Here is a 17,847-nt window from a genome sequence, read left to right as displayed (position 1 = left end):
GTCAGGAACCTGTTGTTCAGTGGTTGTCCTTTGTGTTTTTCATTTCTGTTTTTTTACATAGATTAGTGTTGGTTTCCTTGTTTGAACTATTTTACATGTCATTTTTTTACCCTTTATAGGTTGCTGTTTTGTGTAAACCAAATCTAAGTGTTGAAGACCGTACTTTGACCTATATTAATTTACCTTTTAACAAAGTTGTAACTTGTAGGGAGAGTTGTCTCATTGGCACTCATACCACATTTTCTTACATGTTTATCTAATTACACCTTTTAAAAACACTTTTCATATCTGACCAGGACTGTGCATGTGCATGTTTTGTAAACAATGAATTTATCAATCAGATGTGCAAATCAAACTGTTGGTTCTGATGTAAATAGTTATGTTTAGACTATTATTATTAATTTTTTAATAAAAATTGCATTTTGCATTAATTCATAAATGATTTTCAACAAATTCAATGCTATAAAAAAAATTGCCTGGCTGCTTGCATGTGTAACGAAAGGATTTTATCCCATAAATAATGCAATGTTGAAACATCCAATAAATGAATTGGTAGTTCTTCCCTTAGCAAATATCACCCTGCTCAATCACTTCATATTTCTTGTAACATGGATTTGAGACCAGAGAAGGCATCATCATGGCTCGCAACTAAAATCTAACAATATATGTGTGTAAAAATAAACTGAAAACCTATACACACATTGTTGTATTTCACTTTGCTCTATTATTGAGCAGTAAGCAAGGATCTTAAGGCTAATAGGCTAACAAAATGATGCAATAAACCTTAATAGATATAGGAAGATGTGGTGTGAGTGCCAATGAGACAACTCTCCATACAAATAACAATTTAAAAAGTAAACCATTATAGGTTAAAGTACGGCCTTCAACACAGAGCCTTGGCTCACACCGAACAACAAGCTATAAAGGGCCCCAAAATTACTAGTGTTAAAACCATTCAAACAGGAAAACCAACGGTCTAATCTATATAAACAAAACGAGAAACGAGAAACACGTATATATTACATAAACAAACGACAACTACTGTACATCAGATTCCTGACTTAGGACAGGTGCAAACATTTGCAGCGGGATTAAACGTTTTAATGGATCCAAACCTTCTCCCTTTTTCTGAAACAATAGCATAACATCACAACAAAGAAAAACATACGATAAAATATCAATTGGCAGACTTAACTCAATCAAAAAACGTATGATTAAACAATGAACGAATAAATTTGATCTGCGATATCTGAATACAAATGCACAGTTAATTAAATATTAAAGACAAACATTCATGACCAAAAAGCTAACAAACAAATTCAAACACAGGATATGACTGAGAAATATTTAACCAATCAATGTTCACTTTAGAAAAAAACCATTTTTTTTATAATCTTGAAGTTTATACAAATGTTGTAAGAATAAGTGAAAAATTGAAGATATTACAAATAATGAAAGCTGGTGTACAGACAAGATCCATATAAATAAAAAATAACAAAAAAGCATTATAAACAGTATCAACAGGTCGAATTAACAAGAAAATACGATTTGAGAGTACTCGCAGTTACTGACAGCTAGTTAAAAGCCAAAACCAATAAATAATAAAAAATCATGCATCAGAGACTAAAATCGACTAAAACACATCACAGGGATTTAGTATTTTAACGTCATTAATAGTCAAAGAAGACATGACTTGTGCAATGCCAAAAATAAATGTATCGACAGGTAGTAGTATAGTGAAGAGCGACTTCTATAGAAATAAAAGTTAACGTGTCTGTGTCTCTATACATCTCGCCTCAAAAGATAATGAAATTTAGTTATGTTTTAATTTGCTAATGACAATATCAATATTAGTGCCAATGTGAACTATATTCAGAGATCTTATTACAATATTGGTACGATAACCCTTACTTATAAGTTTGTTTAAAGGTTCGATGAGTTTACAAGGATCACATAGTGATTTCCTCGCTTTAAGTACAATATTACCATAAAATTTAGGATGTGAAATACCATTTTTACTAAGCTTTCTACAGGTATAGCCAAATTTACTAATCAAATCTTTGTATCTATGAAAGAATTTAGTAAAAGTTTTAAGTAATTTATGGTATCGAAATCCCTGACACAACAATTTACCAGTGATGCATTGATTACGTTCGTTAAAATCTATGACATCAGAACACACACGGGCAAACCAAACGAGTTGCGATATATAAACACCGTATGATGGAGCCAAAGGCACATCGCCGTCTAAAAAAGGAAAATTAACAATAGGAAATGAAAAATCGTCTCGTCGTAAATTTTAGTGTGAAGTTTCCCGTTTGAAATTGAAATGTCTAAATCTAGAAAAGGACAACTGCTGCTGTTTATGTTAGATTTAGTTAAAGTAAGTTCGTTTGGGTAAATTTCTGAAGTATATTTAGAGAACTCTGGATTATTCAACGAAAAAATATCATCCAGATAACGGTAGGTATTTTTGAATGTATCAACCAAATGTAACAATGATGGGTCTTTACTGAGTTTGGTCATAAACTGAGATTCATAGCAATATAGAAATAAATCTGCTATTAAAGGGGCACAGTTGGTGCCCATAGGAATACCTACTACCTGACGATACACTTTATCGCCGAAACGTACATAAATGTTATCAAGCAGAAAGTTTAAAGCTTCAATCATATCCTCACATTTCCAGTAAGTGTATCTAGCATACTTTCCTTTTTCGTTACAGAAAAAGGCCTTAAATGAGTTACAGCAAATAAAATTACAATGAGATTTTTCGAAAGACCATTTTATCAAATACAAAAACTTTTTCTTTATAAGATTGTGTGGAAGTGTAGTGTACAGAGTAGAAAAATCATAACTGTCAACAGAATTGTAAGGACCATTGAAAGCATGTATTTTATCTAAAACCTCTAAAGAATTTTTAACACTCCAAAAATAATTAATACCATTATTTTCATAAGCTTTATTACAAAAGTTAATAACCAGTTCTTTGATAGTAGTAAGGGAGGTGGTTAGAAGCACTGAAAGATTAGTAGTAGAACACTTACTGGAAGCGGAGATGAAACGGAATTTAAATGGTTTTTTGTGTAATTGCCTGCAATTGTCTCAAAGCCACGTTGATTATAGAGTGATTGAGCAGGGTGATATATGTGAAGGAAGAACTTAATTTAATCTCCATTCACTGATGATACACATTGTGAGGTTGGTGGTAAATCCTACACTCATCTCAAAACCATGTCAAATACAGAGTGACAGAGCACAGTGGTATATGTGAAGGAAAGAACTATCAAATATTTGTCTTTAGCCAAAGAACCAATATCTATGTATCACCATCTTCAGTGGCAATTATCGTAGGGAACACAAAAAGTGTCTTTTGCTTGTCGACTTTCAATAGATTTTTTTTTTTTTTTTTTTTCTTTATCCAAGGTACCAATAATTTTATTATTCCTAATTTAATTATTCCCCCATATTTTAGGTACATACTTGTCAATAATGGCAAAATAAACTGTATTATTTACATAATTTTTAGTTAACAAAGAGCATTTTCACTATGATAACTGATAAATAATAATCTAGTTATAATGACACTCTTAGAGGGTCATATCAATCTGAAGATAGGAGTCGAAAACAATTGTTCATGTGCAATTAAAAAAAACTTAATGCTCATAAGAATTTGTAAAAAAAATCTTGCATGTCCTTCTCCATGTAAATTCTTAATAAACAAATGTACGGGTAGCTAACGGTCTTTGCAATTCTAAAGGTCATTAGACACAAGACAATTCAAGAATTTATTGAACGGAACCTTCTGTCCTCCAGCCTTATAATCTGGATCAATGACTTTTGATGAATACAATTAACCGTCAATATTGTCTACATACAGAAACAATATTATTTTTATGTTTTCAAATGATTCTTTCTTTGGAAACTGACGTCTTAATATGAATGAATGGTTACCGTCATATCAATAACTTGGAATCTTCGAGGCATGTTCATTACCCAAAATATCAAACATTTCACATGAATAAAATAAAACTTTTGAGTAAACAAACTAATGCCTTAAAGACGAATGATGGTTTATCAACAAAACACATATTGCTTTTTACTGTACAATTTCTAAAAATGTAAATTGGCGCTCAAAATAAATGTCTGCTGCTAAATATAGTTATACTATGCATTCATAATTATTTGTAGTATACCAATTTTTATAGACTTCAATAATATTGGTATAGGTAAACTTCAATACAGTACAAATTTTTCCATAACTGAGTTTTACTATGCATATTGGTGGTTGTTTGTTTATTCTACATTGGCTATAGGTATAGGGGGAGAGTTGAGATCTCACAAAACATATTTAACCCCACTGCATTTTTGTGCCTGTCTCAAGTCTGGCTTTTGTTAGTCTTGTATGTTTCATTTATATGTTCCAGAGTTTAGTGCGATTTCAATTTTCATTGAACTTGTACATATTTTGTTCAGGGGCCAGCTGAAGTGTGCCTCCGGATTGGAGATTTAATCGTTGTGTTGGAGACCCATTGGTGGTCTTCAGCTGTTTTCTGCTCCTTAATCAGGTTGTTGTCTCTTTGACACATTCCCCATTTCCATTCTCAATTTTATTTAGTAAAACCAAATATGCAATGATAAACACCATACCTCCAGGGTGAGTTGCTCCAAAGGACTGGTCTATCTGTTCTATAGTAGGTTGTACTTGTGGAGAGCTGAAGTGGACTCCACTGGAAAAAAAAACCATCATGCTTATCTTGTGGGTTATTAACTTTGAAGTACTTGTTGAAGAAAATAACGTTTTGCTAGTTGAGATGCTTTATGATTGTAAGATAAAAGATAGGTAACAATAACGTTACGTTACATTAACAATAGTGTGCGCGAAAGTACGGGAAACAATTACATAACATAGCATTCTAAAGTCTCTTGGCCTATATTCACGACAATGCTTTTAAAAATCAAGTGTGTAACATTAGAAAAGTGTCAATATAGCAGTTCATAAACATATTTGTTAAAGCAAAATATTAATGGGTTATTTACTATATAAGACAAAGAATATTTCAAAAGTAAAAGTGTATAGCAAACCTTTCCACCACTTCGGATACACTTTCTAACCCTCCAAAATACAACCCAAAATCAATCAATGAAGAATGTCTGTGGGAAAACTCGGTAAAAATTGCAACTAGACCATTTATCATGTTTATTTTAATGGAATTGGAATTGTTTAGAAAATGTATTTCTTTACGTCCCAACCTAATTTATACCAAACTATTTTGGTAATTCAACAAAAATACAGTTTTCCACCAAAAACCATTTTAATAGTTATCTATAATCTAATCAAATACATATTTTATCATGGAAACCCCCTTATCAATATTAAAAAAATTTAATGGATAATTGAGTTTTGAAAATATACTTATTTTGTCACCAAGATCCACTAAAACAGTTCTCAATGAAGATTTGTAATTAAATGAAAATAAAGAGCTAGCAACCAAACACTTTATCATTAGGGAATCTAGGCTGAATCAAAAACATGTTAGACTGTTCAATTTCCATGACATACAAATAAAAAATATTCATTTCCCAAGAGAGCACTAAAACTAATGATTCCAACACACTGTAAACTTGTGTATATCAATAAAATTTATTTATAGCTTATTTATACACGTAACTTTTGTTTATCAGGATGTCTTCTATTTTATAGTAACGATATAAGGAAAAATTCATTGATTAAGCTATATTAATCAAAACAACAGTGCATGTTACTAAATATAGATTATATTTGTAGCGAATTCCTTTGGTACTGATCAGCGGGAATCCTTTTTAATGTACAAAAATAATCCTTTTACTTAAGAATAACTATTTTTATCATTGTGTGGGAAATGTCTTTGGACTTCTTGGCGTTAAATACCTTTCTTTTTTGTAAACAAAAGAATATACATGTATATACATATTACATGTTTTATGGGATATATTAATAAAAGACTTACAAAAAATATTTGATGGGGGATTTCATGTCTATATAAGAAGAATATTTCATGTCTATATAAGAAGAATAAGAATATTTATTATTCCAATCAAGGGCCCTTGATGGGCAGCATAACATGTACACATAAAACAACTATGTTATTATCTTCATGCTATAAAAATCATATACATTTAATTCCAGGCAGGATCAGAACCATAAAATCATTACAATTATCATTGTTATTACATACATTAATTAACATTTTTCTAACATCTAGACATGTAATAATATAGCTCCCTAAATATTTAAGTACAGACAAATTTTCATTAGTAAATAACCCAAACAAATTTTGCCTCATTTGAAAGATGTATAAAATTAGGACAAATACAGTTTATCTCCTTGAAAAATATCTCCCTATCATTTTTGTATGCTGGACAACTAGTTATAAAATGTTGTTCATCTTCAACCACATATGTTTGGTATGTGTGTATTTTTACAGTTACTAATAACCCAATCTGTATTTTTATAAGTGAGTCAGAAAGAAGCCTTTTTCTTTGCATATATGAATGGAAACAACAAATTTCAAGAAAAATATAAAAGGTCATTGGATCAGAACTGCATTGTATCTGTTTCATATTTCCTTAAAAAGGACTGGTTCCTAAAATATAATTGGGGTTTCAGAAATTACTAGGCATTGATGGCTTCTAATCTGTCACATCTGCTAGAAATAATATTTATTTATAAATTCAATTTAAAAAAAATTGTATTCATAAATCAATAATCAAAAGACATATTTTTTTTTATTAATTCTAATTTCACGATGTTGTATGTTCAGGATACTACCAAATATTGCAATAAAATGTAGAACTTGCAGTATTAGTATCAATAATCGAATATTTGTGATTTATGCTATTTTCAATAAATTCAATTAATTACTCCTGAGAGTGACATAACAGAATAAAATAAACAATGATGTTTTGATCTTTCATGATTTACTTTGTGGTCAACGGATTCAGAAGTTTCCGAATCCTTAAGGACATTGTACAATCATGTAAAATTCATAGGTCAGCAAAACAATAATCTGTACTCCCTAAAATATTACAAAGTAATCAGTTTCAATTTACTAATAAATATCAGAACTGAATAATAAGAAGGAATAAATAATATTAATTGGTTAATATTTCATCAATTTGTTTAGACAATACTAAACTTAAAGGCTTCTCCGTAACCTTCAAAACAGAGTTGCACAGACTATAGAATATTTACTGTTTTAATATGTTTTTCATCGTCAATATATCTAAGCCCCTTTAAATCTCACAGATCTTTCGGACAAAGGCCACACGGGTGGAAGTAAAAACTCCTAATACATCACTTGAACAAATTATTTAATATTTTCACAATTTATTATCCAAACCACCCCTGGACAAAGAAACATACATCACACGTGCCTTGACCATGTTCCGTAAAATAACAAAAGATATTAGTTTTGTATTAAAATACAACATTGTATAACAAGTTACATGTCCAGTTTAAGAGGCTAGCCAGAAGTGGACACTTGTTATCAGGCAGATGTCTTTTGAAGTTTTAAGTACAATTTGTATCTAATTAGCATAAATTGAAAAAGAAGCATGTTCTATCTGACCACTCAATTACAGGTGTCCAGGTGACGGGAGGTGACCGAGTAGTTGAAGTATAAATTTGTGGTTTATAACCCCTTTACCCACTAAATTCACAAAAAAGTATTACTTTACTCATAAAAAATCATGGAAAGTGTAGATTTATTTTAGACAGATACAATATTATACATACCAATATTTTAACTTTACTTTTCCCAAGTTATTCACTTCAATGACCTGAAAATATATAAAAATAAAAGTGATCTATACTAAACATAATTCAAAATTCAACACACACTATTTACTAGTTGAAAATGTTGGTGTGTGACACATCCATATTAACTATATGAAGATATCTACAGTGTCTCATGTTGAAATGCACAGAGAATACAAATATAAAATTCCCATCATTTAATCCTTAAAACTTCCAAAATACTGGTACATGTAGGTAATATGCTAAAGGAAAATTGTATGTCAGGGAAAGTGTTGACTATGTTTTGTTATCGTCTGATTTTGTAAGTTATGTTGTTGGCTGAAATTAGGCTTAAATAGTAGACCACATGGTATGGTTTTTCTCATTGTTGAAGGCTGTAGTGTTGCCAATAATTGCTTACATCCAATTCATTTGAACTTTGGTCAACAGTAGTCTCATTGGCAACCATACCACAGCTCTTTATTTTATATAAAGAAACTTCATATTAATTATTTGCATATACCCTGTAAGGTAAATTAATGGGGTTTTTTTATGGGCAATTTGCAATGAAGATTTCTCTCTAAATTAAATGATTATCTTGTTCAACATTGCTAGCAGAGGTGGAGGGAATGAATGTCACCCTTGGCTAGATGTGTCTTGTTCTATATAGAATAGATTATTTTATCCTGTTTTATTATCAGGACATCACAAATTATGTATATTCACTTTTCTTAGGAATAGACAGTTGTTCAATCTCCAAAGGTTATCTCCCTCGAAAATATATTTTCAATCTCCAAAGGTTATCTCCCTTGAAAATTGTTTTCAATCTCCAAAGGTTATCTCCATTGAAATATTTTCCAATCTGCAAAGGTTATCTCCCTTGAAAATATATTTTAACCCGTCTTTGTATAATCAAGGATGTGTATCTCACTATACAAATCTTTGGATATATGTTCTAATAGACAAAGTAGCATACATTGTTTTTTGTAACACCTTGTTTTATTCAAATCTGAAATTTTTAGAGTCAACAGCTCGCCTGTTGAGAATCATTGCAGAAATCTAAGAGACCATGATAACTGGAATTACAAAACTATCCCTTATAAGCAGAACAGGTAATTATAACACTCCATTATTACCTTATATGGAATAAATAGGATTGGATTCTACCTTCATTACATAATTATCAAAACCTTAAATAAGGTTATTTGATATAAGGATATAAGGAGTACCACATTTCCTTCCAGTAATATTATCTGCAATTCCAATTTAAAATTTAACCAAAAACAGTTATTGCAAAATAAACACCCCCAAAACTTTTCCTGATATTAGTCACACATTTTACATAAATATGCAGCTGCGATTCCATTTTAATAAACAAGTTCTTTAATACTAAAAATATACATTTTATGGAATAAAGCTATAAACCACAATACAAATTGAGTTTTATGTCGATCGTGGATTAAGAAGTGAACGAAGATTACGAAATGAGGTAAATGATGGTATGACATAAGTATAGATTCTACGTAACTTGCCGCTGAATTCTGATGACAATTATTGGAGAAGTTATTGAAAGCCATCAACAATTAAAATTTGTAGGATTGTCAATATAATGACTGAGATTATAACCTCTAGAGAATTCTGGGAAAAAAGTCATTATTTCAGTTAAATAAATAAATTCTGAAAGCTATTATACTTAATAATGAATTAATGATCAAATTATTCCATACCAAAGGCATAATATATTGACTTTTTTTTAACATAGACAAAAGTATACTATGACGTTAGAAAAGGGATCTGCAATAAAAATCTCAACATTTTTATTTTACGTAAAACCCTTGCAGCCACAGACAATGACACCATCTTTTTTTGTTTTTAAATTAAATGATAGACGACAGTTTTTTCCATGACGGAGAATGAGAGCAAAAAAGCTTCAAGGGATAAATGATTTCCAATATTATTTTTTCATGTCAAGGTCTTGATACAGGAAGTAAAAGTATGAGTATGATGTAAGCATGGAATTCTGGTTAACTTTAATCTCTTTAATTTCGTCACAAACTGTAAAGTTTATACGACAATAAATATTTGATTTAATCCAGATGAATAATTGATCGAACAACCTAAAAAAAAATCCAAAAAATAAACTAACAATTTTAGTTAGTATACTTAATCACAAGAAATTAAATAAGAAATTAAATAAGAAATTAAATACAAAGAACCTCTGTAACAATATAGGTCTTTGCCAAGACTTTTTAAAAACCAGTAAATACACATCCTTTACAAAAACTAACACAAATGTGATACTAAAATGAAGGACATAAGGTCGCCCTTCAACAATTCTTTATTTGTTGTTGCCTACCCATGCTTTGTAGAGTTGGTAGGTAGGCAGGGATTTGTTTGGGTTTTTTTATGGCCAAGAACATAAGCTACATGTTTTAGAATAAAAAAAACAAAGCAAGAGCAGGATATCATCTTTTTTTTTTAAATTGACACAATTTGATGAATAAAATTTTTTGGTAGGCTGCTTATTAAGAGGGTAGGTAGGCAACATTTTAATTCTTTTTTAAGCCTAATGAAAACTTGATTAAAGTAGGCACAATAAAATCTAAAATGTATATTTTATTCAAATTAACAATTTCAGAGTTAATTAGTAGTGTTGTCAAATCGTACACTTTTGCCTAACCGGTTACTCGTATAAACGTTCGACCGATTAACTGGTTAACCTGTAGTTTAAGTTAATGTTTAAAGGCCTTATCAAAAGTACCCTACACATCGCTATAAGAAGATGTGGTATGAGTGTCAATGTGACTACATTCCATCCAAGTCATACATTTATGTTTTTATAATTTGATGAATTCAAGTGTGAACTTTGGTTTTATAAGGCTTGTCTGTGAAGATTCCTGTCGAAGTTTGACTTTTAATAATCAAATACAAGGTATCAACTATGGTGTTTGTACTAACTTCAAATTGAACCAGATGCTTCGCAGGGCGCAGCTTTATACGACCGCATAGGTTGAACCCTGAACGGTTGGGGCAAGTATGGACACAACATTCAAGCTGGATTCAGCTCTAAATTTGGATTGTGATTAAATAGTTGACACAGCATAGGTTTTGGACACAGAATGAATGTGGTCTAATGAACTTAAAATATTTTTTTTGTCTTTGAGCAATCACTATGCTGTTGAATATTAATCCTCTCAAAAAAATGTTTGAAGAAATTTTCTTTTTATTTATGAAATCTGAAATGAGAAAAATTAAACCCCCCCCCCCACCATTTTTTTTTCACATCCCCCTTTCCCTTTTTTCAAAACTGATCTCAATTCAAATTTCTAATGGAGTTTGCAACAATAACTACTCATTTAAATACATCATAAAATATTAAAATGTAACAAAAAGTGCTTGTTATCACTGAATGGTAAAGAGTGTTTTAATTTATCAGTTGGTAGTAAAAGTGAATATACATTGTGCATTGTATAAAACAATGATTTAAGTTGATTCAACTACTATTCTGGACAAAGAAAGATAACTCCAATCAATTGAAAATTTCTTGCTATTGCACAATATTGTGCAATTAGATATTTCTTGCTATTGCGCAATACTGTGCAATTGAAAATATTTGCTATTGCACAATACTGTGCAATTGAAGATTTCTTGCTATTGCACAATACTGTGCAATTGAACATTTTTTGCTATTGCACAATACTGTGCAATTGAAGATTTCTTGCTATTGCTGAATACTGTGCAATTGAAAATTTCTTGCTATTGCACAATACTTAATATAATAATTTTGGATCCTGATTTGAACCAACTTGAATACTGGGCCCATAATCAAAAGTCTAAGTACATGATTAAATTCAGCATATCAAAAAAGCCAAAGAATTCAATTTTTATTAAAATCAAACTTAGTTTAATTTTGGACCCTTTGGTATTTAATGTAGACCAATTTGAAAACGGGACTAAAAATTAAGAATCTACATACACAGTTAGATTTGGCATATCAAAGAACCCCAATTATTCAATTTTTGATGAAATCAAATAAAGTTTAATTTTGGACCCCGATTTGGACCAACTTGAAAACTGGACCAATAATCAAAAATCTAAGTACATTTTTAGATTCAGCATATCAAAGAACCCCAAGGATTCAATTTTTGTTAAAATCAAACTAAGTTTAATTTTGGACCCTTTGGACCTTAATGTAGACCAATTGGAAAACGGGACCAAAAATTAAGAATCTGCATACACAGTTAGATCCGGCATATCAAAGAACCCCAATTATTCAATTTTTGATGAAATCAAACAAAGTTCAATTTTGGACCCTTTGGGCCCCTTATTCCTAAAATCCTGTTGGGACCAAAACTTCCAAAATCAAACCCAACCTTCCTTTTATGGTCATAAACCTTGTGTTTAAATTTCAAAGATTTCTATTTACTTATACTAAAGTTATGGTGCGAAAACCAAGAATAATGCTTACTTGGGCCCCTTTTTGGCCCCTAATTCCTAATCTGTTCAGACCTCAAATCCCAAAATCAATCCCAACCTTCCTTTTGTGGTTACTAAAGTTGTTGTGCGAAAACCAAGAATAATGCTTATTTGGGCCCTTTGTTGGCCCCTAACTCCTAAACTGTTTGAACTAAAACTCCCAAAATCAATCCCAACCTTCCTTTTGTGGTCATAAACCTTGTGTCAAAATTTCATAGATTTCTATTTACTTAAACTAAAGTTATAGTGCGAAAACCAAGAAAATGCTTATTTGGGCCCTTTTTGGCCCCTAATTCATAAAATTTTGGGACCAAAACTCCCAAAATCAATCCCAACCTTCCTTTTGTGGTTATAAACCTTGTGTTAAAATTTCATAGATTTCTATTCACTTTTACTAAAGTTAGAGTGCGAAAACTAAAAGTATTCGGACGACGACAACGCAAGACGACGCCAACATGATAGCAATATACGACAAAACATTAAAATTTTTGCGGTCGTATAAAAATTTAAAAAAAAAATCGTCTTGATCTAGTAGAATTGAATATGTCTGAAACCAATGATTCTTGCATTTTGTCTTGTTGTCTCCAAAAATAATGTGAGGTGTTTCAATTAACTGATTAATCCTGATATTCGTACCATCAAGTATAAGATAGTTATCAAAGGTACCAGGATTATAATTTAGCACGCCAGACACGCGTTTCATCTACATAAGACTCATCAGTGACGCTCAAATCAAAATATCTATAAGACATTGATTACATTCACGTTGGTTTGCTTTATACAGTTTTTGAGTTCGCATTTATTTTAAAGTATGACAAAGACTTGCATGACAGAGATTGCACATTCAGATGTAGGACTACACAATATACGATCAAAAATAAAATAATTAAGTAAATCGTAAAATTGAATTGTATTACTTATTAAAAATTACTGTTAAAAAAACATGAAACTAATTATGTTTCTTTATGATCTTGCCACGAGGTGAGAGACGAGCTCTAATTAATTTTATATTTTTGGATTAACATTACCAATCAATATACTGGACAATTGATCTGTCAAACTAATTACCACAATGACAATTTTTAAAGAAAACACAACAATTTAAAGATTTCAATACTCATTTATATCAAATCTAATTAAAATTGAAAAAAAAGTCCGGTTAACTGGTTAGCATTTTTGGTATTCGGTATTCAGTCGTTCCAACAGTTAACTGGTTAACCGGTTAAATGTTGACAACACTAATAATTAGAAATATTTAAACATTTTGATCATTTTCTTTTCAAAATCCATACTCTCCTTTAAAGAACACACTTAATTAAGAACTCCATATGAAATGCTAATTTTCCATCAAACTTATGGTCATTATTTTTTCATATTCTGAATAAATAGAGTGGCAGGTGGACAGCTGAGAAGTCTATTGTCCTGAGCTGACCACTGGCTAGTTTATGTCCAAATTAACCTTCTACCCCTAAACTGACCATTCTTTAGCCACTTAAAGTGAGCAAAAGTCAACAATATTTCTTCTTTGTATAATAAAAATGTGAAGTTTACTGTTGTGATTTTTTATCTAAACAACTGGACCTTCATTAATAAGACCAGTGGTCACTTTCATTAAATTTCGGACAAATAGAAAAGGTCATCAGTGAACGTGGTCTTGGATGACCTTAACAGGAGGTCAGTCTAATAAATGTATAAATTGACTGTATCAAACTAATATTTATTTCTTTTTTATACAAATAATATCATCTGTTTGTTCCATCAATCAATTCAAGCGTCTTTGTTAAAATCTTTAAGATAAAAAGACCGTCCAAATTTCTTTTAAGATTGTACCCAACACTTTAACTAAAATTAATTTGGCTCGTTTAATTTTCTTCAAATTTTGACAAAATATTTACTTTGACCCTTTTACAAAAATATAAAAATCTCAAAAAATTTGAACCAACTGTTTTATCAGAAAAATTACACTGGTTATATAGCAGTTTGACAAACACTTATTTTGATCATTGAGAAGCTTAATATTTCCTTAACAACACAACATAATTAAAACGTTTAACTGATTTTACAGAGTTATCTCCCTGTAGTGTTAGGTACCACCTTAAATACATTTGTAATTAGTTATAATAAAAAAAAAAAATATCATATAAAGCTTTTTTGCTCTATAACTTTAAAACCTTTATTTTCAAATACACAAACAATTCTGAAAACATCTATTATTGTCATCTTGTTTAATTTATTTGTTACCTATTCTGATATGAGATTCTGACTTCTTCATATATTCTAAAATGTGAGTTTGTTATTCTTATATTGGCTTTAGGTACAGGGGGAGGGTTGAGACCTCACAAAACATGTTTAACCACCACCACATGTTTGCGCCTGTTCTAATCAGGAGCTCTTTTGTGGGGTTGTCTCTTTGACATATTCCCAATTTTATTTCTCAATTTTAGTAACATTGAAGGTATAAAAAAAAAAAATTACGATCTTTGATTCCCGATGAGAGTGATATAACATCATATGAAGGAGGGATAACATGTCACACAATTTTTCAATAATAAATATCAATATCATGTCATTAAATTTTCTTATTTTTTTTTTTATTATCATTTCCTGGTTTTCAGCATATTATGTCTGATATAACATGTATAATGATAATTAAGAAAATGTTAATTAACTAATTTCGCAATTTTTTACAATAAAATTGAGAATGGAAATGGGGAATGTGTCAAAGAGACAAAAATCCGACCATAGAACAGAACACAACAGAAGGTCACCAACAGGTCTTCAATGCAGCGAGAAATTCCCACACCCGGAGGCATCCTTCAGCTGGTCCCTTAACAAATATATAGATATAGTTCAGTGATAATGAACACCATACTAAACTCCAAATTGTACACAAGAAACTAAAATTAAAAATAATACAAGACTAACAAAGGCCAGAGGCTCCTGACTTGGGACAGGCACAAAAATGCAGCAGGGGTTAAACATGTTCATGAGATCTCAACCCTCCCCCTATACCTCTAGCCAATGTAGAAAAGTACACGCATAACAATACCCATATTAAAATTCAGTTCAAGAGAAGTCAGAGTCTGATGTCAGAGTAAGAGGTTGTAACCAAAGAAAATAAACCAAATGACAATAGTACATAAATAACAACAGACTACTAGCAGTTAACAGCATATGTAAAAAAAAATGTCATTTTTGCAAAAAAAAAATCTTAATGCTACTAGTATATAGATTCTGTGCTGTAATTTCTGTCTGAAGAAATAACAGCAGGAATTTTTGTATTAAATGTTAAATAATAATATTATCTTAAATAGTCAAAATTGTTTAGAACCTTATAACCCCTGCTATATAATTTGCAATAGCGGTCCAATATTTGTTTTGAAGCATAATTGCAGGTGTCTTTCATGATCAATAATACAAGAAACTTCAATAAAGATGATAATTCACTAAAATCTTAAACAATTATCATTAAAATATTATAAAACAGACAGTCACTTTCATTTGATAAATATTTTTTATTTAAATTGTTTTTGAAAAGGTGGAGATGAAATTACAATGATAATTTACGGCCAATTACAAGTTCAAAGTAATAATTTATTTCTTTAGCACAAGGACAGCTGCAATGGACAAGTGTAACATGATTGAAAGAAAAATGTAAAAAAAAATGTTCAAATCATCAAGAACTGTTATTTTTAAGGAGTTGTTTAAGAGTAATTTATGGAAAAACATTTTCACAAGAGACTGAAGACAAGAGAATATATGAGACAATTCAAAGAAAATGATACATTGGAAAAAGAATTGTCTAAACTTTGAAGATCTACTTAGACGTGATTTAATGTGTAACTCAAACAGGTTTACTGTCAAATGGAAATTAAATGAGGTTTATTTTCCCTATGTAACAAAAAAGAAAAATTGCAAAAATATCCCCTTGTAAAAATTTCATAAAAAGAAAAGATTTCCAATAATAAACGAAAATTTTGAAGGCAATATAAATTTGGACATACGAAATAGGTGCATTCTGAATTTTTAAACCTAACTAGAAAATAGCATTAAGTTCTAAAATGAATTACAGGAAATTTTTTATGTTAAAAGGTTTATGCTAATTGAGAACATTACAAAATTATACCAGTACTATGATAAAGCAAGCAATGAAATTTTTCTTAATTCTAATTGCTTTGTTATAGATTTCTTTTATTTCATACATGTGACCTGAATGGAAACTGTTTTGTCATACTAATTATAGATTTATAATAATCTTAAATACATTGCAATACTCCATTTTAACTCAATAATTAAACGGTTCCACAGACTTTTTTCTGATACAAGATCCTATAAAAACACAACTGCAGTTGACAGAGACAAATTCAAACCGTTGGCCGACAACATTCATTTGAACGGGCTAATAAGATACTACACAAAGTTCAATTCGTTTTTGCAAATTTGGGAATTGTTCAATACAAAAGGACAATAAAAATATAATTCATCATTTATTGAAACACAATAAAACAACATCCTGCTGAGAGGGGTTACAATGAATAAAATATTTGTTCTGGTGAAGTTTTTTCTTGCAAGACATATGACTTTCAGATTTATCAATACCTTATAAACAATAATCATTACCACAAAAGAATAATTCATTGAATTTTACACGGGAAAAAAATCCAGAAATATTACAAGGAAAAATTCCAGTTCAATATTCTGAATTTTTCATCATCAACTTTTTTATTTTTTATTCGTGTAATTGTTAAATTCTAATTTGGGATGTGATAAATTCTTAAAATTGTTTTACTATATATGTTGTAATGAATCTAATGTTGGTAATTGAGTTATATTTCTTCCGCCAAATTCTATCTTCAATAAAGAATTTAAATGGCAACAATTTTCATTTTCTCGAAATGCAGAAATGACATTCACCAGAAGAAACACTGGTAACTCACTTGGATTTTTCCTGTCATCTGCTTAGTTTCTTATATTAAAGATTAAGAAAAATATTTTTTACAATATTAAAGATTAAGAAAAATATTTTTTTACAATGTTAATAAACTGATACATAATCAGATGAAATCAATTTTCTATGCATTTCCTTCCCCTACCTATTCAGCGAAATATCTAAAGAATATAAGTTCAGAAAATACAGTAAAAATATGTATGTCTCTCTCTTATTACCTTTAATAAGAATAATTATGGGGTATTTTCCAACCATTCAATATTCTTTCTTTCCTATTAGTTGAAATAAATGGGAGAATCTGTCCTGTCCATGGGAAACAGTTGATGCCACTGATTGCATATAACCCAAGAATGGTTAAGTGACACCACCTAATTTCCATCTCAATTTATGTTTATAGTATAAGCATTGAGTACATTTTTCATTACATTTGGTTGAAGGAAACTTAAATGATAGAGAATGGAAACTAAATGTTGGGACCTACAGACAGACAGACATGTGCATTTACTGTTGATTCATTAATATTCGTTGGATATCAATAATCGTGGATTTCGTGGGTACAAGGGAATCACAAATTCATGTGTCCAACGAATAACAAATTTTCATTAGGCTTAGTATACAGATATTGCCTAAACCACAAAATCAAATA

At 30.2% G+C, this 17,847-nt stretch overlaps 1 protein-coding gene across 1 annotated transcript in view; it reads right to left on the bottom strand.

Moving 5' to 3' along the window:
* LOC139524190 (phagosome assembly factor 1-like) overlaps nt 1-17,847 on the bottom strand; it is a 43,632-nt gene that overhangs the window by 8,418 nt on the left and 17,367 nt on the right. The window contains exons 4-5 of the mRNA XM_071318820.1: nt 7,778-7,821; nt 4,651-4,730 (exon numbers count right to left, since the gene is read on the bottom strand). Of these exons, the coding sequence (XP_071174921.1) occupies nt 4,651-4,730; nt 7,778-7,821 (124 nt within the window). The remainder of the gene's footprint in view (nt 1-4,650; nt 4,731-7,777; nt 7,822-17,847) is intronic.

This window comes from Mytilus edulis, chromosome 5, assembly GCF_963676685.1.
Source record: "Mytilus edulis chromosome 5, xbMytEdul2.2, whole genome shotgun sequence".
Lineage (NCBI taxonomy): Eukaryota > Metazoa > Mollusca > Bivalvia > Mytilida > Mytilidae > Mytilus > Mytilus edulis.
The sequence above is the reverse complement of the archived record's forward strand: the minus strand, read 5'-3'. Positions and strand labels throughout refer to the sequence as shown.